Below are 25,089 nucleotides of genomic sequence, written 5' to 3'. Positions count from 1 at the left end.
CTCCACGTCCTGCTTTCAATGCGCCGCGTCAGACAACGCCTATCAAACTCAGCCGCTGCTGTCAACTACCCATCGCACTTCAATGCCATATCATTTATCATCTTGTCAATTTATAATAACAGTGGATGATTACCCCACTCCTAACTTGATTCCTCCAAAACTGAGGCTTGAATATAAACAAATGAAATGAATGTACTTCGTTTTAGCCGTAATAAAGCGTTCGGATTAGAGCGCTTATGCCGTCTGTCGGTCGCCAGCCTCTGTGAAAGTAGAAAAAATGAATTCATAGTGTAGTCACCCCTGTGTTCTGCTAGACTCCGTAGCGCTGCTAACGTTTTTACATTTCACGAAGCAGATAAAGCGAGAGTGACATGAAATCTTTGAAGGTGTGCACAGCACTTTTCTGTTCTACACACTACTACTACTTTGAATAATGGCATTGGGGCGCTGCGTTACTGGCGCGGATCCTCTCGTTTTGCAGCCTCGGCCACACAAGGGCCATGCTACCTCGATCCATATTCGCCGTAAACTCCCTCTACTTCCACGGCATCCACCTTCTATATAGTTTCCTTGATAACCGCCCACTATGTTATGCATTCTTGCGCTCCCGCAATACCCTCCTCCTCCCACAACGCTCTTCCGTAGAAGGTAGCTATGCTCCAGGCAGATCCAGTGGAAGCCATCCTCCGGTTGCACCTGATTACGCTCTCACATTGCCCTGCTGATTTCAATATAACTATCCTCCGAAGAGTTCTTGTGGTGACCACCCACAGAATAAGCATTCCTACACTCTCGCCATACCATCATGCTTCTACGGTAACCCTTCTCTGGTTGGCGAGTCCCACATTGTCGCCGCATCCTGTTGGTTCCAGGCTATCATCATCATCATCATCACCCCGGCTACACCCACTGCAAGGCAAAGGCCTCTCCCCTGTTTCTTCATTTAACACTGTCATTTTCCAGCTGCGCCCACCCTATGCCTGCAAACTTACCAATCCCATCCACCCACCCAGCCTTCGGCCGCCCCCTGCTGGGCTTGTCTTCTCTTGGAATCCACCCCGTTACCGTTAAGGACCAGCGGTTATTTTGCCTTCGCGTTACATGCTCTGCCCAAGCCCATTTATTTATCTTGTTTCCGACTATGATGTCATTAAAACGCGCTTGTTCCCTTACCCACTCTGCCGTCTTCCGGTCTTTTAACCTTACACGTGTCATTTTTCTTTCCATGGCTTGCTGTGTTGTCCTAAATTTAAGCTGAACCATTTTTGTTAGCTTCCCCGTTTCTGTCCCGTACATGAGTGACGGTAAAATACAGCTGTTGTACACTTTTCTCTTGAGGGATATTGGTAACCTGCTATTCATGATCTGAGAGAACCTGCCATATGTTTTCCACCCCGTTCATATCATTCTAGTTATTTCCCTCTCATGATCCCGTTCAGCTCCCACTACCTGCCCTAAGTAAACGTAATCCTTATTCCTTTACCACTTCCAGCACCCGGCTGCTAATTGTGAACTGCTGTTTCTTTCCTAGACTCTTGAACATTACTTTGCTTCCAGGTAACCACCTGCAGGTAGGGAAGCGCGCCCACAGCAGAATATGCAGTTCGGAGAGTAGAGAGTGCGCTAGATATATGAGAGAAAAGCATGATTTGGGAAGGCGTGCGTTTGAGCTGGCGCGAAGAGATTTTGTGTGCGCTATCCCACATTAATGAGGACCTGTTCTATCACCTTATTCCCTCTGTCACTTCCGAGTATCAGTGGGAGACCGCACTGCGCAACTCGCATCCGGGCCATTATATCAGTTCGTCCTACGGGCTGACTTCGTCCGAGGCACACAAGTTCTTGAGTATATCTGACGGTGTTGATCCGGTGCATTTCTTCAATCTGCCAGCTTCCTAACTGTCCGCATACGATCCTCGACCATCGCCTTTCTCAACCATCGTGGGATTGGGGATTTTTTCTCTCGCCATGCCTTCCTCCCTGCGCAGTCACCTCTCTCCGGACGTGTCTTAAGGCAGCCCGTTTCCTGGAGTTGATTCCTACCTCTCGTATACCCTCCTCCTTTGACGATAACCACCCCCACCGGATGGTTGCTGTGTTAACCGCCTACAGGTTAAGCATCCGTACGTTATCGCCATACTATATTTCCACGGTTATCATCCTCCGGTTGGGGAACCCTCCACTCTCACCGCACTCTCCTCCTTCCTGTTTCCTGAGGTAACCACAAACCAATTTCTCATTCGTGTGCATTCGATACTCTTCTTTCACAGTAGCCATCCTGTAGCTGGGGACTCTCGCTGCTGCCAGACTGTCCTTCATGCGCGGTAACTACACTCAAGGCGGTTCCCATGGCAACGACCCATGGGCTACGGCCACTAGTATTACCACAACCTCTACTACTACAACACCGACACAAACATAGGAGCCGGAAATAACACCTGCCACTGTAAAAAATGCCATACTTACGCCCTCTAGCTGGGTGCGAGCACGCTGAAGAGCGAACAGATCAAATTCGGTGCCTCTGCAGATAGTCGCCCGGCGCATTGAATTGCTTTCCTATTGCGTTGTGCTTTCATGTTGTCACGACACCGTAGAGCCCCATGAAGGGCTTAAAGATAAAAACGGTGTACTGGTCAACGAGAAAGCGTCCTGCACTTCAGCTTCCTTCTCTGCCAGCCTCGCGCCCGCAGACCCAGTCGTCATATTTGGCGTCTTCTTGTATGCGGCATTCTGAACTGAGATGTGACAGGTCATCTAAACTAAAAACTAAATTGTCAAGGAAGCGCAATCTGCGTCATGCCGTGTGGACAAAGTGACATGGCATGAAGGTGCATGAGGTGCAAAGCATTTGATGCGACGTTTCGTAGTCAGGGGCAGCAGGCAAGATGAATGGAGGGAGATTTGAACCACCCCAGCCGAGCACAGGGAAATAAATTAAGACGTCAGTGGTGTGAACCACGACCGTAAGCACAATGTGCTCACGAAATCCGAGCCTATACGTTAAGCATTGCCTGGGGTTTAATTGCGCAATCACCGCCAGTGTGTTTTTCTGAAATGCTTCTCTACGCCGATATCGTGATGCGCACGAACTAAAAGTAAGGGAGACGAAATGAATAATATTGGGCGCAAGGACGTAGCGTGGCACCAACTGCAGGCAGCTCCCGCATTACGGCAGAGGAGGGATAACATGTGCCAGCCTGCTGCTTTCCGCTTCACCTCAGGCCGTTTAGTGTCCAGGGGGTTCTCTCTCTATCACACACACACACACACACACACACACACACACACACACACACACACACACACACACACACACACACACACACACACACACACACACACACACACACACACACACACACACACACACACACACACACACACACACACACACACACACACACACACACACACACACACACACACACACACACACACACACACAAACACACACGCACGCGCGCACACGCACATGCACACACACACCCGCACGCACGCACACGCACACGCACACGCACACACACACACACACACACACACACACACACACACACACACACACACACACACACACACAGGTTTTATTACAAAAACTGGAAAAGTCTCCCCGGCTTAAACTTTCAATCTTGACGCGGCCCAGGAGACCCAATACAGGGCAACAGTGAGGGTGCAAAACTCTAAAGGGGCGTTCACCCAGAATGTAAAAAAACTTACATGAAGAAAAAATAAAAGATATTGATTTTATTCAGCAAAATAACCAATAAAGATCACTCTAGGATTAAATACCAAAAGGTCCTCTAAAAGCAAGATAACTAAATTTGCAACGAAGGAAACTGAATTACACATAATGGATTGTTAAAATATAAAATATGAGCGCAACTGCATACGCCTGAAGCAAGCCATCAGTGGTAATATTTGAGTGCGACACACACACACACACACGCACACGCACGCACACGCACGCGCACGCACGCACACACACACACACACACACACACACACACACACACACACAGACACACACACACACACACACGTTTTATTCCAAAACCTGGAAAAGTCTTCACGGCTTAAACTTTCAATCTTGACGCGGCCCAGGAGGCCCAATACAGGGCAACAGTGAGGGTGCAAAACTCTAAGGGGACGTTCACCCAGAATGTAAAAAAAAACTTACATGAATAAAAATAAAAGATTTTGATATTATTCAGGAAAATAACTAATAAAGATCACTCTAGGATTAAATACCAAAAGGTCCTCTAAAAGCAAGATAACTAAATTTGAAACGAAGGAAACTGAATTACACATAATGGATTGTTAAAATATAAAATATGAGCGCAACTGCATACGCCTGAAGCAAGCCATCAGTGGTAGTATTTGAGTGCGACAGGGATATTTTTCAAGGGAATGATATCTGTAAAAAGTGCAAAAAGGCGGGATCATCTATTTCTCTCCATTTCTTTTAATAATATTAGCATCTTTGATACTCCGTTCCAAGGACACAAGTGATGCTAGAGTGTTTGCTGTTGGTGGAGAAGAGTGGCTGAGAGGTTATCTTTTCACTTAATCTCTGTCACGACGTAGAAGATTCGGCAACAAAGCACCTCAGCGAGTGCAGCCGTTTGTCGCTGCATAACGAGGCGATTTTTGTTCGACACTTAAACTGTGCAGCGCGCAACCTTCCGCATCCATCATGAAGTATACCGGCCGCGGTCGTTGTAGAGAACTCAGTCTGCTCTGAAATAAGCCGCAGATGAGCGAGCACTAGGTGAAGTTCTGATGGAAAGATTTCTACATGTGGCTCACTGCGCAGAAATCGCGACATATCGATGCACTGCAGGTTAAATCTGAGCCTGTGATTTTCGGTAAGTGGCGGCGGACTGAACACCGTTAGACTGTTTATTTGCACTATTTTTGAGTAATCAGGTCGAACGGTGCCAGGTATTATACAGCACAGCCCAATGTGTAAAAAGTTCAACTGTGGAAGTGTGCCTAATAAAGCTGATCCGGCATCGGCTCATATGCACAGGATTGTCAGCGGAATCTGAATGATTGTAAACTTGCTCCCTGAGGTTATTATGCACACACTACAATATGAACTTGACATTAACTCCATTGTCAGCGCAAAATCTCATCATTGTCGTTGTTTGCCTTCTTTCGGACTGAAATAAGTCGTACAGAGTACTGCCGCGTACGTCTAGCAGTAAGGTACTAAAAAACTACCGTGAAAAAAGCATAAACTACGTCACCCTATTGCCACTAACCACAATGTTCAGCGCAGGAGGTCGAAAACTTAAAATTGAACAAAACAAAGTGGTTTGTGTCTATTAAAAAGCAGAAATTTTTTCTAGCCTGCTCTCTGCCACAGCAAGCGGAATCACGTGGCAACCTAGCTGCGCAAAATCGACGTTAGCATGGTTCACTCCACTCAAGATAGCGATCTATACAAGGTTGAAGCTGGTTTGTAGCCGCCTAGATAGGCCGGACGGAAGTATAGACGGGTGAGTAATTGCAGAATAGATATAAACTACTCATGGCGGGCGAAGACAGCAGCAGATTCCCGCCCCTTTATTCTCTGAATTGTGACCTCTACTCTGGGCAATCTCGCCCCGTTTTCGGATTAGGTGCTGTTCATATGATCGTTTTGCCGGAGACGGTTAATTGGAACGAAATGCTGGTGGTGTTTCTCGAGAATCGGACGTAGTTCGACTAGAGATGACGATGAAGTTATTTTTCTTCAGCAGGACTACGTCGCTTGACGGAAGGCTGGCCCGTCGGTTGGCAGGCACTGCCGCTGGGGGCACGGTCAATGGGGGAGGTCAGCCACGAAATCTGCAGTCCTTCTGACGCAAGCCGTCTGCAGTACCCTTGACCTCGCATTCGTCCTCGAGCCGCTGCAGTTGTCACAGCGTGTAAGAGGGAAGGCGTGAAGATGATTGCCTCCCTCTTCTGCCCTGGACCGCCAGCACCGCTTCCTAAGGAGTATGCAAGCGGTGCCGTGGCCCCGAGGTCTTAATTCAAGGGACATGGTGGGGCATCAGCCCAACAGAGCAGGCGTCAGAGAGGCTCTTGTGATTACAAGAGGCGCCGACTTGTTCCGCACTGCCTGGTTCGCGGACAAGAGATATGTCGAGCAGGCAGCCTCGGCTGTTGGAATGTGATTTACATCCAACGGTCTAGTGATTTTGGCTGGGACCTTTAGAGGTGACTGCGTTAATACGACCCTATGATTCACTCCTCCTAATCAAATGTGCTACCCCCTTAGAGCAATGTTCATAATTTTTTTACTGACAAAAAAATTTGACACAGCTCTTCACAAAAGACCTCGTAAATGAACTCCTCAATGTTAGTGTTGTTCATGGTTGCATCTTAATGGTTTGGTGAGAATACTCCCAACTTCATATGGGTATTCGCCTCAAGTCCTGAGGCCCCTTGACGTTGGCCTCTTCGTTAAGGAACTCAGCAATAATATTTAGAGGTTTTTTCCTTAGCTTGTACGCATGAGATCTTCGCTCTGTGCGCTTTTCAGCTAACATATTTTTATTGCTGTACATCGGTTGAAATTGTGGACTTTCCTTTGACGCAAACATAGCGTAAAAAAGACTCGGTAAAAGCGCTCTTGAAAAAAACGTTGTTTCATAAATAAAAAAATTATCATCCTTTGGCGTACACATACCTCTTACGGGTTGATATTTCGAACGAACTTTAAGAAGCATTCAGGCTCTTTTCTTACGTAATAGCCTTGCAACGGCTTCCGCGTTGTTGTTATTTAATCTTTACAGGTCTCTGGTGAACAATCACAATTCCATAATTTTTTTGGCGTAGACAGTTTTATGCAGATAAGAAATTTCAACGTGTGTGATTTTTCACAGCTTTATCAGCCGCAAATTTGTACAAATATCATTCAAATCGACATCATCTTGAGATAGTCTACAGACCACGGTGCTGGAAAACGCAACCAGCTCGAACTGTGCACCAAGATATGTTCGAGATGCCCAGTAGAACAATATTTTGGCACTACTTTCAGATGTCACGGGTAGATATGACAATAATGCAGAAATGAAGACCTCAGAAGTCTTGCTTAGAAAACTGGGCATATTGCAGGACTTAAGCCGTACAAAAATTTCGCAGCGGGAATGGCGACAAACGTTGTGAACACTAATCGAGATTAATACTATCATAAACTTTGGCCATGGTTCGTTTAGAGATGGCCGAAAAATTTCTTGTTAAGACGCTGAAAACAGGCAGAACAATCCCGAAAATTGGAAAAAAAACGAGTGGAATTAGTATATTGCGTGGAACTCTGTCGAATCGTACGTCGCAGTGAGAGCAATAAGGCGGTGTGCCGGCGACCACAAACATAACAGGGTTTTGCGGCAGCAGGGCCGCGGTATTAGTTGTCATTCCTTGCTTTTCATCTATTGAGTTGAGTTCTAATAAAACGGAACTACCTAATTTTCTCAGTGCGAGATAGGCTTTTCTGCTACCTTCGCGAATCAGAGAGAAAATGTGAATCCCTGTTATTGTCATTCGAAACAAAGTTTCAAGATTCTTTAAAAAAGTCAATTCAACTTTACGTTTGAAGTATTGTTCGCCCCCTTTCGGTGCGTTCAAACATATAATCGAAACCGACGATACTATTTCGGTCGCACCCTAACACTGCAGCACATCTTTCGTATTTTTTCACGAATATCACAATTAATAATCGTGATCTCCTCGCACAAGGCGTTAGTAACCCTCAAATCCTGTTTATAACAACATAGTGTCCGTAAAAACGCGTGTTAATGGCATTTATAGTCTAAATCAAGACGAAGCAATGGGCTCTGGCAGGGTATGTAATGCAAAAACATAACCGCTGTTCCTTAAATGCAACGGAGTGGATTCTAAGAGAAGGCAAGCGTAGCAGGGCGTCTCATCAAGTTAAGTGGCCGCGGATGAGATTTGGAAGTTTGCAGACATAGGGTGGGCTCAGCTGGCAAAGGATAGGGTTAATTAGAAAAACTTGAGAGAGGCCTTTGCCCTGCAGTGAGTGTAGTCAGGCTGATGATGATGATGATGATGATGTGCACATAACTGTGAAAGCGTAATTAAAAAATTAGTGCAGGCTATTCCGCTCTCTTGAAAAACATTGAAACAATCAGCTACAAGGCTTGTTGCTGCGTGCTCAACGCGAATAAAATTTATTCCATTAAACATGCAAGGCACCATGATATTTTGATTACTTTCTCCAGCATGGCTTTCGCCCTTGTCTAACACCAAAATTTCCAGTGCACAAGTAACACTCTTGTAGCGAACCATGACGGCCTCGCCTGATGCCGCATAGGCAGATCATTGACCAAGCGCCGATGAAGACAAGGCACCGATGAAAGACGAAGTTGCGCCGCGCGGCACGAGATCGCTTGGTTTTTTGGGACTGGCCGTCGGCGCTGCTCGCTGTCCTGCTCGTTGTTTTGAGTCGCCCGCCGTGAAGTCTTTCCCCTGACTTATTTGTGTACAAACCCCCTTTCACTACTAATAAAATATGTGTGTCCCTATAGGAAGAGGACTTTGACAACGCAGATGCCATAGACTGTGGGATTTGATCGTAAACAAGGAAGGCTTATTTTATAAGAGTAGATCCTTCATTTGAAAAAAGAAAGAAATAATGACGAAGAATTGCATTGCAAACCAGAAGAAAAACAACGTAACGGTATAAGCATATACACAAGAGCTGACTGCCATGCAATATAATATATTTTAAAATACCAGTGGATATTCTGGAATAAATTACGCAAACAAGAAAAGCACAATAACTTGTGGGATAAATGATGCATTACTTCATCAAAAAGTGCAGCTCTGCTTTCGCGAGGAAACATAACAATCCACTAGGGCTATAGAAACACCGGAATTACAAGTAAAGCACGACGTAGTTCACTTTCAAATAAATATTGTGCTATCTTGAGCGGCTCTGTAAAAACTTGCACTAAACACATACACCCAAGAAACACAAGATACCCGCAGTTTTAATAACATATATCGGGTAAAGAAGGCGAGCTTTGGCTGGAGAAAAATTAGTTATATATTATCACGTATTCGGACTAACTGCGGAGGGCAAAGTATAAAACATGTTATTCCTACCACTCTAAATGTGAACGCTTTTCCAGCTGAAATCGTAAATTCACTTGCTATCTATAGCATTAAAAAGGGTATGGCGTGAATGTTTGTTTATGCAGATGTACATGTAATTTGGTCTATTACCTAAAACTCTTTTAAGGTTCTGTTGTGTTCTGTTTTTTTTTCTTTATTCACTGTTTATCGCTTCAATGACACATGTGATTAATAATTTGATTCTTATCTTTACTGTGTTTCTATGATTTGAATGTGTTTTAGTGGGTCTTTATTAAATATCTAGTTTTCCTCTGAATTATTTTTATGTGTTTTCAGTGATTTTTAGGAGTAATGCGTAACCTATCCAAGTAATTTTTTCAACTGTTCACTTCTTGAAGTGTATTTTATTGCGTTTTCGTTCCTCAGCTTATTTCCGTTGCTTCAAATCATTTGGTGTTCCAGGCATGGCTGTCAGCATTCTTGAGGGGTCAGTGGACCGTGTCAGGCACTTCTTAGTGCCTTTTGTCCCTGACCCGTAGGTATTTCTGTAAATTCAAAGCTAAAGTGTTTTAATAAACATAAACTCGCCGTTCGATGCCACAATAAACATACTCCTTGATATCTCAGCATCCTCTACGTTCTCCGACGCCATTTGGTGAGAATACCTGCCAACCAGAGGAAATTTGGCAAGATCAATGCGCAATGCCTTCCGGCCTTAAACCTCACTTTCTCGCAGTTGATATGTTAGCTGTTCTGTTGTGAGCGGAAACTGCGTACGCGTAGTGCTGGAGATTGTAGAGGCGGCTCAGATAAGTACACTGCATGATTACTGCGCTAGTGTACCCGCGTTTGGTTTTCCTGGTGAAAGCAGAGTTGAGAATATTCATGAGGAACCTAGTATCGCTCTTTGGCTGTTTGCGTAATTACTACGAATAGGTGTAGAAGTCGTAGTTTTTTATATAAAGGTTATTTAAAAGTCGGCGCTCTGCTGTGAACTTGTCTCTGTGCGTCCCTTCTCATTGTGTGTGGTGCAGTAATTCATGATCCTGTTCCCCGCAAGCCCTTACTTTACATTAGTAAAAAAAATACCGCCGCCAGCACAACGCCGATACCTTGTCTGTAAAATCTCACGCAAACGTGGAAAATGAACAATAAGGTCAGCGTCATAAAGCAGTTATAGTTTAAAACTAGAAATATTAAAGCCTTCACATGAACATTTACTCGACTGGCTGACACGAAGCTCTTGTGAACGCACTGAAAATAACTAGATTTTATTAATTATCAACTTTCATAAAATCGTCTGAAAATTATTTATTTATTTCAATTCATTGTGAGCAGTGATTACAGATTTGGAACCGCATTCGCGAGCGCAGCATTCATACTTCAGCGAATTGCGAATGCAATAGCATATTTTCGCGACACGGGGTAGCGCACGTGCTACTAAATTAGGGATAAAATAAATACTTTTTATTTCATGGCAATTATTTTACTGCGGAAAAGCCGTACGTACCGTAACAAAAGCAGCACGCTTGACGAACACCATATAGCTTTGAATAACATTTCTGCTGGCTCTATGGAAGCGCCTCAGCTTGCGCTCCTCAGAAGCGCAAAACGGCGGTGCACTGTGGAGATTTTCTGTCAGGCTTTGTTTCGCTATAAATGAAATTCGTAAGTGTTCTCTCTCGCAATTGGTAACCACACGGTGGGGCACAATTTTTTCGCGACTTGCGAGGACTACTGTGCGCCGGACTGCTCTTTCAATAGAGAACAACCCTCCTTGAGCTAGACAATGCCGAGGTGGTTGGGGTCAAGACATGGGGCTCATTTTTCATTATGCAGCACAGTCACCCACTGAGCTAATCGCCTCCTACAGACGCCCTCCTAAGAGTAAAGGGTGCAGCTCTGCAACAATCATTGATCAGTGCCCCTCTTGTTCGGCTCAAAAGCAACGCTAAACGCAAATCCGCGCAGGCAGTGCTACCATAGAGAGGGCGGAGGTTTATGACTCACCTTCTTCCATTTTATTGTTGCTCTCGGCTGTCGGAAGCCGTACAAGATGGCCTGGGCGATGGTTTCAAGCGAAAACCTCGGGATAGCAGATTGTCGTTGTCTTTCTTTTCTTCGTCGTGGGAGCATAGAGAGCCACCGCAGACATATGGGTCAGAAATTTTATTTTGATACATGATGTGCAATGCCATTTTTTAGCTGTTTTGCCTTATTTTTTATATTTATTAGCGGTGTTCTCAGTATTGCAGCCAACGCGAAACCAGAGCGCGCTGTGCTTTTATGCCCATTATCGTCGCTGCCAGGCAAGGTCAAGGAACTGGCGACGAAAACGTTTTGAGCATCAAAGCAGCAGTGCAAATGACACCCTAAATGAATGACAAACGTTATTTCACTGAACATAAAAATGAAATTTCTCACTTCATAAATTAAAACTCACAACCAGAACACTAACTAATCAAAAAGGAAAAAAAATAGCAAGACTTGATTCTACTCTTCATAAAGAAAATAATAGGTTTTCGTCGTTCTGGTTGCGAGCTGGGCGATAAAAAACAATTTTCCGAAATAAAGCTCAGCCCGAAAACAGAGGGCAGTAAAAATTCTCTTATCGTAAAAGAATACTGTTTTTAGTTTATATTTGGTGGCAGGTTGAGTCTAGCAGTCGCAACGTGCTTATATTAGACTCCCTTTGCGTTGGATGCGTTGCGCCTGCAAGCGACAAACGCTGCTTTGACGAAGCAGACAGGGAAAAAAAGAGCGCACCTTAACTAACAATGACCAATTGCAAGGCTGGTTATGCTAGCGACAGTGATATAGCAGCCCACTGCACTATTGGCCACTTCCCTTCTTTCCGTATAACTTAAAACGCGATGGCGGTCAGACTACCGTTCTTCAGAAAATCCGGCATTCTCGATGCCGTCATTGTGACCGAAAACAGATCTGGCCTTATTCCAGCCTAGGTCACGTGACCTTATGATGTAATGACAAGCTGCCCACCGAAGTTTCGACAAACTACCCACCATGGCAGGCGGTACTTAACTTAATGATCGGCCTAGAGAGAATGCTCGGAAAGAGCAACATAGCTCTCACAAGCATCACCGATGGCTCTGTTCGAAACAGTCGCCTACGGGGCAGTGGCGTATCGCTTAACTAGTGCACCACTGCATGAGCACTCTCCGCTGTTCTACGAATGGATAGTAGATACTTACAGTGCCTGCGAAATTATAAGAAAAGAGGACCCCATAGCCGTTTAAAAGATCCAGTAGCGCTATCACGCCATACCCTCAAGGCGGAGCTTAAGCGTGTCGTCTGTTTTGAAGTTCCTCGCGTCAACCACGAGGCCTGTTCATTACTCAAAAATCAAAATTCGTATTTTCACATTGTCGAGTGTAAGAAATAATTGCGAGCGAGGTTTTTATTTTAAGTGAGGCTTGCCGTGCTTGTGTTTTATGAGAAGACATTCGTTTTAAGGCAGACAGTGTGATGATGATTATGATGATGATGATGATGATGATTTTTTGGCGCAACGGCACCTTTAGCCAAAGAGCGCCATGGCAAAAGCTTGTTTTCATTTCACCCTCAGAAGCCGATCACGACCTTGTACTCATTGTATCACCGGCGGGTACCCGGCGGCTCTGCGGATCGAACCGGGCACCTAGAGCATTCGTGGCGAATGCTCGAGCCACTAGGCCGCCGCTGCGCTCAGACAGTGTGTAGTAGTTGACATATAACTCACATATACTATATTGTGGTATTATATCATCGAGGTATAATGACACTTCTCAGAGGGACACTATCCACACTGAAAAAGGAATTGCTAACGATGATTTTCTGGTTATTATGAAATGATTTACTCGGAATATGGGTATCTGAAATCATAACAATATGAATAAAGACTTTCCTGCACCCTTATTTTTTCTTCTAAATGCCGTATACCGTGGACTATCAAATAGGTCCTATCCCGAGGGTCAAAGCACGTAAAAGAAAGGAGCAAAATAATATACGAAAAGAAAAAAACGCTATTGAGAGCGCCGAGAAAGGAATAATAAGAAACTTAGCAGGTCTTAGTTTGCAACCTCCTAAATTAAATAGATGCTCTTTGTTATTTTAGGGGGCCGGTCATTCCAATCCGTCATTGTGCACAGAAAAAACGAGTATTTAAAAACACTGATTCTAGCGCTTTGTGGCTTCTAGTGAGGACGTTGATTTAGTCGCGTCGTGGTGGGCTTTGTTTGAAATGTGATTTTTGGGTAAGAAATCAAATTTCAATATCAGAATTCTTTTTGAGTTCGCAGTTCTACATATTGTGTTGTGCCATGAGAGTCTTCGGAAAGCTACTATAACCTTTGTCCGTAAAGTTTCGAGACTAATATATTTTCTTCTCTAGAAAAGATTCCACAAAACAAATGTTAGTGCGTATGTGTAGCGCCATCTTCTCAGGCTAGCCCGAGCTATTTATGTTAATTGCTGAGGCAGGCGCTTGATAGCGCAACATGTAGAAAACTACGTTGTCGCTAGTCGTTTGCTCAATCTACTGTGAGTGAATGTGGACAGGTGTACGTCCACCTCGAACAGCGTGTGAACATAAAATTCTGTGTGAAGCTTGGCAAGACAGCCACAAAGACGTATGAGCTCCTTCGTGACGCTTACGAAAACGAGATATTATCGCGGATGCGAGTTTTCGAATGGCACAGTAGGTTTGTTTCGGGGAGAACGTCGGTGGACGACGGCACAAGGCAGGGGCGCCCTTCAACCTCACGGAATGAAAACAACGTGTCTCGTATCAGGTAAATCGTACAGCAAGACCGCACCCTTACAGTCCGCATGCTATCAGATGCTCTCGACATTAGTAAGACAACGTGCCAGCAAATTTTGCGTGAGAACTTGGGGAAAGGAAAGCTGAATGCCAGACTTCTGCAGCAATTCCTCACACAGGACCAGAACGACACGCGGGCATCAGTGAGCGCTGATTTGCTCGCCGAGGCAGAGAAGGATGCTGCATTCGTGGACAGCATCATTGCTGAATACGGAATAAGGTATTTTCAATACGATCCTCAAAAAAGAAGCAGAGCGCCGAATGGTGGTCCGCAAGCTCGCCGGTGTCGAGAAAAGTGCGGCGACAGAAGACCAAAACAAAGACGATGATGATAGGTTCTTTCGATGCCAGGTTTCATACACCACGAGTTCGTCCCAAAAGCGCAGACGGTGAATCAGGAGTTTTATATCCGGGTGCTCCAACGCATGCGTGATTCACTGCGACGCCGTCACTCCGACTTATGGACATCTGGACAATGGAGCTTTCTCCGCGATAACGCAAATCCGCACACTACTCTAAGCGTGACAAAACTTCTCCTCTAGCACAGCATTACTGTACTTCCCCATCTGCCATACTCGCCTGACCTCTCCCCATGCGATTTTTTTTCTGTTTCCTCGTGTGAAGAGAACTCGAAAAGGTCGCTGGATGGAGAGCATGGAGGCCATTAAAGACGCCACGACAAAGGAGCTCGCAGTCTTTTCAACAGAAGCGTTTTCCAACTGTTTCGAAGACCTCAAGAAGCTTTGTAAGCTTTGTATAGACTGCAAGAGAGACTATTATAAGGGGTGTTGCTTAAATGACTTCAAAGTTAAAAGCAGTTTTTTAATGAACTCAGTCGCGGAACTTCACTGACAAAGGTTAAAGAACGACGTTGCATTAAAACGAATTCAACTGATTTTCGCTTGCTCGTATTCTACGCGTTGGTCTTACGACTTGTTCGATCGTTTGATGCTTGATGTGTGGCTAATAGTTTTGCACGAGCACCGCAGCCTTAATTCATGCCTCAGGAAGCCAAGTTTTCCAAAGGATGACGAGCAAATGAGTACTATGTGCTCATTCTACCGGACGTTTTTGCTTAGAGTAAAATATTCTTTTTTGTATTCGTTGCGTTCTTCAGGCGGGTAATATAGAAATCTATATGGAAATTAATGGCTATTTCTTTTATTAGCAGACTTCATAAAATCTTTTGTCCTGATGATTTCATTTGCCAACGACTGAGCCATGCACGATTCTTCTGAATGTCAGAAATAGCAATCACTTTACCTTCGCAGGACATTCTTCTTCGAACAAAACACACTCATCGGCAAGGAACCTGATTTGCAGAGAATAACTACTTACACCAACAATGGCATTTGTGTGGGCCAGAAACTTGTGGTCATATTAGCCAAGCTCCTAAAAAAGAAAATGCGAGACCATTTCGACGTTAGACCACAAGCAAAAAAATTAGGGCTCCTGAATTTTGTAAGTATGCCAACAATAGAAAATTAATTGAGGCGATTAGTGGGAAAAATAAAGCGGATAATTGGAGATTAAGGGGTAGAATAATATGAATTATTGGGGATTTGTGGATGGAAAAGTGGAGATTAATTCCTGAAATGTGGTGGACGAGATGGTTGGGTCCATAAATTACACAAAAAAAATTATTATCAAGTGTTAGAACATCATGTCCTCAGTTTTTAGAATTCAGCTCTGCTCCTGATGGAATGATCCACTCGACCAATGGGGCAGTTTCCTAAGGAAAAAACCGATTCATTTTGCATGACGGCAACATAAATAATATCTGGTTGAAAAGAGAATTGACCCCACAACATTTTTTTTGTTATGCCAGTAGAGACAGGGAGGCTCGTTGAACTGTGAGCACGAATGCTAACAAACTGAGGGCTTTTTGAAAGATTACTTGAAGACATCTAATTATAAAGGAGAAAAACTCATGAAGTCAAGGTTAGATATTTTAATGGTAGGTTTTGTACCGTGTTTGCCGCTCATCACGATAAATGTGCCGCCCGTAAGAAAGGATGACGCCACAAAGATGACGCCACTTGCGCTATACCTTCCAAGAAGGTGGACCCGTCGAATGCGGACGCTGGACAAAACATGAAAGGCGCGGGCGCGCGCACACACACACACACACACACACACACACACACACACACACACACACACACACACACACACACACACACACACACACACACACACACACACACACACACACACACACACACACACACACACACACACACACACACACACACACACACACACACACACACACACACACACACACACACACACACACACACACACACACACACACACACACACACACACACACACACACACACACACACACCACTGCAGGTATTACAAGTTATTTACTGCGATGAAGATATATCATTTTCCTGTCCACGTGCACAATCAGATCAAGGTGACGGAACGGCGTTTACGACGATAAAACAGACACTCGTTTTTTGTTACAACAATTGGAGGATTACCGTAGCATGTCTTCCTATGGACCTCCTGCATGTTTGTAAACAAACGAGGTGGCGCTGCAGTCGCTAGCGAGCTCGTGGTAGGCAAAAGGTCGGGGAGTGGCGTCGCGGTTAGGTGTTGTGCGCGGGTTTTCAAGGCTTGTAGGCGCGTTTTCAGTTTCTGCGAATCATAGCAATGGTCGATGCTTCCAACTTAGCAATTTGTCGAAGTACACGAGCTCGCGTTGGCCACGTGCGGCCTATAAAGAGAAATAGTTTGCCACTCGGTATTGTATATATGGTTAGTAGTAAACATGTAGAAAGCGTTCCTGCCGTTTATTTATGCGCTAGTCATTGAATAAAACAAGTTTTGACACTCTGCACTAGCCGGAATGATTTTACTTCGGGACAATAGTGAGGGGAAGTGCTGGCGTTGTTTCGTCGGAGCAGACATGCGCTCACCGTCTGCTGACATACGTACGTGTCGCGCTGCGCGAAAAGTGGGGACAGCGTCGTGTCCCCGATCTCCTGTCTCGCTTAGCGCTGTTATTAGCCGCATGACCACGCACCAGCCAGGCCGACTTGTCCTCTTGTTAAGCTGGTCGATTTGATGAAAATTTTTGATTTCTAGAATTATTCTCTTTCCTAGCCCTGAAGTCTAGTTTCGTGACGAAAAATTATAGCAAAATATTGAGTACAAATTTATAAATTACACTTTTTAGAAGTGTGGTCGTAAAAAATTGTGAGGTAATTTCTTTGATTTCAGTGCCGCATTTCTTTGACCAAAGCGAAAGCGAAGATGCATAAACGAGGGAATAAACTTTAAGGTTCGTTTTCTGACCTCTCGCATTTTCTGCGACTGGATCACTCACCTTCGTAATTCGCATGAAAATCAAATGATTCCATTTGTCGCAAACTATTCCTGAGACGTTGAAGAGCGTAATAAATCTCTCGATTTTTTTCCCCACACATGCAGTATTGTGTTAGTTATATTTTGTAAGAAACGTTTTCATGTAACTATGCATGCATAAGTACTGATCATATAGAAAAAAGAACTAATCGCGTCATCATACAGAACAGGGCTTTATGCACATGCTGGCATAAAAAAAACTGCGCACTATCTACTCAATTATTTGAGACCTAGCTTGAGGGACTTGACGACGGTGTTAAATATAATTACCCAGAACTCCACCAGGTATAGCTATAAATAAAAGGAACGACTGAAACTAGCGTAGGAATTTCATATTTGCACCAAGTTTACTTACATATCGCATGCATGAATAACGAAAACACTTTTCATGCCGCGTCCCCTCTCAATCTCGCCACGTGTCTGTTAGTAGCACGCCTACGGCTACTTCTTTCCAAACAAGCTTCGCGATCATGTATTACCTCATGAAACATGACACATGCATGATGCAATGAAAAAGCATATGGCGTTTAGCACACTTAAGGTACGCTATTCTAAGCACACCAACGCGACCGCGCAAGATTGACACAACGTACCAGACTTGTTTCTGCTCGAATGAAATAATTACGTCGTCATAACAAGAAACAGTTTCAAGTAAATATTAAATGTCACAAAACGCACCATTTAAACATGGTGTGCTATTAACAAAAAAAACGCATTCCTTGGGGGCGAGTGAACCTGTCGGCGCCCCGTGCACTCCGGCTCAAGGTGATAAGTACCTGTGCAGCTACATATGTCTTTTTTTTACTTGAGCAATTATCAGCCTACTATCCTGAAGTTCAGGTGAATGAACGCAGTAACTTGCATGCTATTAAGTGCATTGAGTGGCAGTGCCTATCGACTCCCTGATTTCGCGCTTTACTACCGTGGCCCAATGCCTGTTAGCCAGTTTCCGAATGCGGCATTTATGCGCGAGAAACCTATCGAGGCTAATTTAATATTTTTATGCTACTACGCGGATCCAGCAGTGACGCAGCTGGTCAATACACGCTGCTTCTGCAGTGCACAGGCTTGAAGCAGCCGCCGGTAACTGCGGCAGCTGCGGTAGGCACTGGCAAGCGGAACCTGTTTTGCCTACCATGCGAAAGTCGCTGCTAACATCAGCGCCACCGCATCTTCGTGACGTCGCGGGGTGAAGGAGGTCCATATTTTCTGATTGAAAGCACTGTCAGCAGCTCACGCTCACGTCTTGGTGTCATCCGACCGATAAATCTAGAGAGGTAGAATCAAAGGGAACAGTGGCGGACGTCTTTGAAATGAATGACTAAGTGGGTTCCCCTGCCTAAGATTAAACTTGTTCAATCCTGCCTCAGACGTTCATTTAGGTATCTTCCAATTTCGCCAAGGTTTAGCTGCAAGACAATTTGGTGAAATCGACCACATCCAATGCACACATAGAGGAAATCGTCTGGTGGTTTGCTTTGCAAGCGCCAGTTTCCGGTTGGCCAGCAAATATTTGTTAGCCAAACCGTCAGAGTTTACTGCAAGCAATAAACATCAAAATGACACGGCATTTTTCAGCCACATTTAACAGCCCCCGTGACGCCTTGTAGAAGTAAAAGACCTCTTAAATATTTTTCCGACCTCTTCTGCTAGACTTGCAGACTTTGAGGAAAGCATATTATTTTATTCACCAAGCATTTACCGACCGCCAGAATAATTCAGGAGGGAACCAGGAAGACTTAAACCGGTCGCCATCCCCCACCAGTTATTGCTGCATCACATGCGGGCTACGTTTATTCAAAGCATATAAAAATTCAAATTCGCGATGATGTGCTTTACCAACCTCGAATAGGTCTCGTAATACGGCAACAGCACCTTTTAAGAAAAGTATATATTTCCTACACACTGCTCAGGGGAGAAAAAAAATCTGGTCAAAATCTGGGATCATAATAGTACTGTCATGAGGGACATCGTTAGTGAAAAGCAGGTTTTTTAGCGCATGCAAAAAGAGTTTAAAATCTTGCTTGCCAGAAAAGTAAGATGGTCAGGTTCAGTAAATTTTACAACTTCTAACCACTGTCTACATACATAGAAGCCCTTACATCGCTTGTTTCTTAAAGATTACCCAGCAGGATTCGAACTTAGCTAAACATATGTTACAAGCAACTGGCAAGACTGGAGAGGCACTATAGATGCCACGGTTGTCATGTTTGCAGATTGTTGGACTCAAGCACACCTTCAAGATTTCAAGAAAATATTGCACAGGGTGCCGCACTTATTCTGGAAGGAAATTCTCCCGGGTCTTTCAATTAATTCATGCATCGCTATAAAACGTTCATCATGGGCTATAGCGTAAAACGGGTCCAAAATGTCTACCAAACAAGTGTGCATTCTTTTGGACTTCACGAAAATGTTGTTGAGGTTCCCAATGCACCTTTGTAGCTTTGTGGCTGTTTTAAAATGAGTGACAAGTGACTGCTTTGCTTGATAAATTTCAAATGCTCCGAGTGGGCTCTTCTGACGCGTGGCATGTTTAATGAAAGCGTGAGAACGAGGTTGGATGGCCTTTCCTATTGCTGCGATTTTTCTAAACTGAGTATTTTTTTCCCGTCTAGACCACCCTACAGTTTTCAGGATAGCGTCTGCGACGATGAAAGCGAAATGTTCCTACCGTAAAACATACAATTCTCTTTAGTTGCTCAGCCCGTTGGTCAAAGATATGGAGCGCAGTGCATATCTGTTATCTGTGAGCCTGTGAGTCAGGTATGAGTAGTACTGGTGGCTGCTCTCAACTAGTAGATACTTCTGGCGGTTGATGGGTTTCCTGTAGAGGGCTTGTCTTAAGCACATTTCCTTTCGCAGCGGAAGCTTCACTACGCTAGGTAAAGCCTATTTCGTCATGCGTTGCCGATTTACCTTCACGTGAGCGAAAGGCCAACAGTGGATATATTAACCGTACGTGCTCCATTATGGTTTCTTACCACGTGACCTTTGACCTTTCAATTCGCTGGTAGAGAGGGTGGAATAGGCCACAGCGTTCATTGGGCGACAAATCTCTCGCCATCAACCATTTTTTTAACTGCCAACTGCAAACAAGGCAGGGTGGGCGCGCTGCCTATCCAGTGCGCGGAACGCACTCAACGTGGAAGACATCAAGCCGCGTCTGCTTGCCCGATACACCACACCTTTCGCTCTCTCACCAGCTACAGCAGTAGTTAAATCACAGGTAATTTTTTTTCAGTATTGTAACGTCCACAAACTTATAGATGTGCTTGACATGCTCTGGGCGAATGATATTGAGGGGTGAAATTTGTTGTAATATGCCATCAATGTTAGTAGCCTAGCTTGGTCATGAGGCCACACCAGAAAGAAATTGTCCAGAAAGCGCATGTAGAGCAGCGGCTGCGAAGGTTGAGCCCTGAAATTTTGTTTAGAGTGCCGCCATGGATGTATTTTCGAAGGTAGGCGCCATCTTGGTTCGGATAGCCTGCTCTTAAGTTCATGTATTTACTTACCACTTCCAACGCTTCGCCAAAGTTTTGTGTCTATCGAAATTTTAAATAGCCTTTTGGATTTCCTGTCTAGGTCACTGATCATTCTTTTCGATTCGTCTCTTGAACTTTTAGTAACGCAATATCATCAGTGAAACCCATGTTGTTAAGGAATTCTTCATTGGAATCTATCCCAATTACGCCGTTCATAACTTGTTGTTACTACTTTCTTAAAAAGAGTCTTATGGAGGCAGTGGACCACTAGATATAATTTTTAGTATTTTTACAAAAGTCTCTTGTACACAATGTGGCTCTGTAATCAGTGCTGAGGTTACAATGAGGCAAGTAATTTATCACATTTTGATTATTGTTTGATCAGCTACCGTTCCAGAGAAAACTCTAGAACGTAGGGCACGTAATTTTTTTTTATATATACTGACGTACTTACCTCGTAGCAAGTAGCACGCAGAAGCACTACTTCAGACTCCGGGTACCAACGAAATGTGGCTCACTGAAACGTAGCTTCCAGCAAAAGTTGATAGCTCGGAAATCTTTCATTTCCACAAGCACTTTACCTCTTATCGGTACGACAGGGGCGACAGAAGAGGTGGTGGCGTTTCGATAGCTGTCGCCGGCACAATTTTTTCTTCTCTTGTTGATGTTGTTACCAGATTAGAACTTGTTTTGGTTGAACGGGAAAGGCACCTGAAAAAACTAACTTTTGGGCGTTTGCTATCACCCTACCTCGTACAGTGCCGCTGTCATTGCAGAACTTCATGATCCTGGACACTTTTATCGGAGCGTTTTTACGGCCAGCGGGGCGGTGCGGGCGAGTGGATACGCCAGCGGAGAGGCCCGCGAGCAGAGTTTTAGCTGGGCGGATCGCCCGTCTTCTCGAGCGGAGTAGAGTCGCTTGCTCTGCTGCTCCACGTATCGGTCACAATTTGAATTAGAGCGAAAAGAATATTGCTAATAGTGCCCTGAAACTGCTTAATAATGATAGGTTATGTGTTTTTAGTTAATTTTACGACAGCGCAGCAGCGCGGGTGCTTGTGTTGACGGCTGCCATCTTGAATACCCATACAGTCGCGCGCGCTCTTACGCACGCTCGCGCGCTGCCTATCGTTCCGCTGGAGAGAGCTTCCTAGCGAGCATAAGATTCGCTCCCCAAAAACGCTGGCCGGCACAGCGACGTGAGGATGCGCAGTGGCTTCTTGGCTCGTCCGCTCCTCTCCGCTGGCCGTTAAAACTCTCAGCTAAATCTGTCTGCTGTTTGCGCGGTTTTCGTAAGTTCTCCAAATGTTCCTATTCGTTTGGTAGGAAACTTCAACTTCTCAATTATTATTTGGTCCAATATACGTTCTTATGCCGACCCTTCTCTTCTGAATGTGATGGTTTTTTGCGCTTATGTGCCGACTTTAAAGGGAAACCGGCGCACTTTTTGAAAAAAAGTGAGTTCTCTACTTCCTTTCATACAACACAAAAGCAAGGCGGGCGAGTTGGTGACATATATTTAAAAAAAAAACAGCGCGGAAAACGAGGACTAGAGGGTAGAAAAACACAGGAAAAGCACTGACTCTCAACTAAAGTTTAATCGCAGGAAACAGGCAAATATAAGCGCTCAGCCAACAACCAAACAAAAAACCATAAGGCACGTGCACTATGTTGAGTCAAGATAAGCAACCTCACTGTCACGCAGGAGCAGGAATGATTTTCTGATGCACAATCTTGGTTTCTTTCTCACTTTGTAGGCTTCTACGATTTCCCTTGTCAAATGATCGGGGTGTTTATACAATGTCACTATAGTGGAAGGATCGCTTATATTTGTCATCAATTATATTTGCCTGTTTACTGTGATTTAACTTTAGTTGAGAGTCAGCGCCTGTCCTGTGTTTTTCTACCCTCTAGTCCCCGTTTTCCACGCTCTTATTTTTTAAATTCATTTCATAGCTTTTAGTCCGCTGAAAAAGAACATTTCATTCAAAAAGAGGGCAATAAAAAAAACGCAAAGAGTTGTTTTTTAGAACAAAGCGCACCCCATCGCCTCAGGACGCCGAGCGAACCCCGCTCATACCCGCGATTGGCCGGGACTGTCGTGACGTCATCCCCGGGGATCTTCGGCCGGCACCCACGGCGCTGCTGCGCAGTGCGTTGCTTTAGCTGGTTTTTAAGGACTATGTTTTGGAAATGATCGATAATTCTAGCAGTGTTAAACAGTTTGGACTTTCACCATATATGTTCGAACCATCAGCAGCTTCATAAAACGGCGGAACCAACTACGCCGCGGAGTGCGTGGGCAGCGAAAGTGAAGTCTCGTGTTGGAAATGTCGACTGGATAAATGGATGATTGGATGGATGGATGGATGGATGGATGGATGGATGGATGGATGGATGGATGGATGGATGGATGGATGGATGGATGGATGGATGGATGGATGGATGGATGGATGGATGGATGGATGGACGGACGGACGGACGGACGGACGGACGGATGGACGGATGGATGGATGGATGAATGAAAGCTTTTATTTCCACCAGAAATGGAGACCTCTTGCCACTCACCGCCCCCGGCACGCAGTCCGGAAGGGTGGGGGCCGCAGCCTCCGTTACTAAAGGAAAACAAAGAGTTTGTGCTTCTTAGCGGCCTCAGCCGCCAGAGGGATGGGTTTGTTTCTGCCGAGCGGGATCTTCGCTGCGCAGCAGGTCTTCCCAGCTTTCTCTGCTAACTGCGTCGACCACGGGGTAGTCAGCGCATTCCCATATTCTCTGCTTCCGGGAAACCGTGGAACCGCCGGACTGTCGGAACCTGGAGGAGAGCGCGAAAACCTATTCCGAATCGTTGAGAACTCAGACTAAAGAGAAATCTGGCGCCACAGCCGGATCAGAAGCTAAGTAATAGAGAAGCGACCGCATGGTGGTGCCTGCAAGCCGGAAATTTTATTAACCGAGTATGGGCCTTTCACGTCCTGCCAGGGTAACACGAAAGCCAAATCATGACTGATACGTATGTTTGCGTAGGGGCATGCGTGCGCATATCTTTGGGTAAGTGCATGCGCAAAAGGAAATTGCGCCGGAACGTTGCTGTCTACCGCTGCTGCATAAAAGCCTGGCCACCAACTTCTTTCCGGCGACAGTCTGTGTGTTTCTTCTACTTGTCCTGCGTCTTTCTTTCGCTGTTTTTTTGTCTCTTGACCAACAACTTGTAACGCTTGTAAGCATGACCTAAATCAGATCAACGGCAAACTTACACATGTCGTGCGAGGCAGAGCATTTGTTTGTTCATATATTTATAGTTACTTGCCTGTTTAGTCCCGAAGGCCATTTAGAACTACAAAAGAATGCCACACTTGATGAGCTGGAGTGGGTTGACTGCTGCAATGCAGCGCGAAGAGACGAGGCGACCGGGAGGAAGCTCCCGTGTGCGCTTTGCTCCTGTCGCATGTTCGGGCTACTGTTCAACAATGAAACTCCTGCACTTACCCCCGTGCGTTGTTTTCTTTTTGCGCGCCGAACATGCTTTTGAACAATAATTATGGCTGAGTTTCGAAGCTTGCAGTGCTGCTCATCAAAACTAGTGTGCTGCGACATATATTTGCTGCTGTTGCGCATCGACATAACCAGCAGAATTACTTGTGGATGATATACATGTACGCGTCCCGCGGCTCGACAACTTTGCCATTCCTGTTCAGACAAATTATGATAATTTCTGGCACCATTGCCGATCGTCAACCATAACCAAGAACTCATGAATGCAAATGTTGGCTTTGCTCAAATATTCTAGGCCTATATAATCGCTTTTTTGTTCAGTTAGGGGCAGCTGCGTGTGCTGCGCGCTGATGAAAGAGTACGAGAATTCCTTGTGCTTCCATGAGGCACAAGCAATCAGGAAAAAGCAAAAAGGCACACAGTGTGTAACAAGCTCAAAGGAGTTCAAGACTGTGCCTCAGATACAGTGCTGGAAGTGGCCTTGGCTCAGCATGGATATGAACCCGCTGGAAAAGGCAGAGTTTAAAAACAGGTTAGAAAGTTATATAACAAAAGGAGAAGTATTGATGCACATATTTTGTGCAGGCAGTTCGGCATGCTGCGTACTACCAGATTGCCTGGTGAACGTGAAAGAGGCTGGGGAAGAACAACCGACGGTTTCTACCAAGGTGTGTGCTGAGCGCTGCTCGAAAAAAGTGCCATGCCAAAACTGGTTTATATGCAGGCTTCAAGGATTAAAAGGAACGCCCGAACGAGAGAAAGCAAACGGCACTGGCAGAAGATTACGTTGATATGTGGTTCGCCAAAGCGCTGGCCGCAGCGGACAAG

At 45.0% G+C, this 25,089-nt stretch overlaps 1 protein-coding gene across 1 annotated transcript in view; it reads right to left on the bottom strand.

The window, feature by feature from the left end:
- Positions 1–11,185, bottom strand: part of LOC144129564 (uncharacterized) — a 920,144-nt gene extending 908,959 nt beyond the window's left edge. Inside the window, exon 1 of the mRNA XM_077663706.1 lies at positions 11,095–11,185. Coding sequence (XP_077519832.1) covers positions 11,095–11,104 — 10 coding nt within the window. The 5' untranslated portion in view covers positions 11,105–11,185. The remainder of the gene's footprint in view (positions 1–11,094) is intronic.
- Positions 11,186–25,089: the final 13,904 nt, after the last annotated feature.

The sequence above is a fragment of the Amblyomma americanum genome, chromosome 4, assembly GCF_052857255.1.
Source record: "Amblyomma americanum isolate KBUSLIRL-KWMA chromosome 4, ASM5285725v1, whole genome shotgun sequence".
Taxonomy (NCBI): domain Eukaryota; kingdom Metazoa; phylum Arthropoda; class Arachnida; order Ixodida; family Ixodidae; genus Amblyomma; species Amblyomma americanum.
The sequence above is the reverse complement of the archived record's forward strand: the minus strand, read 5'-3'. Positions and strand labels throughout refer to the sequence as shown.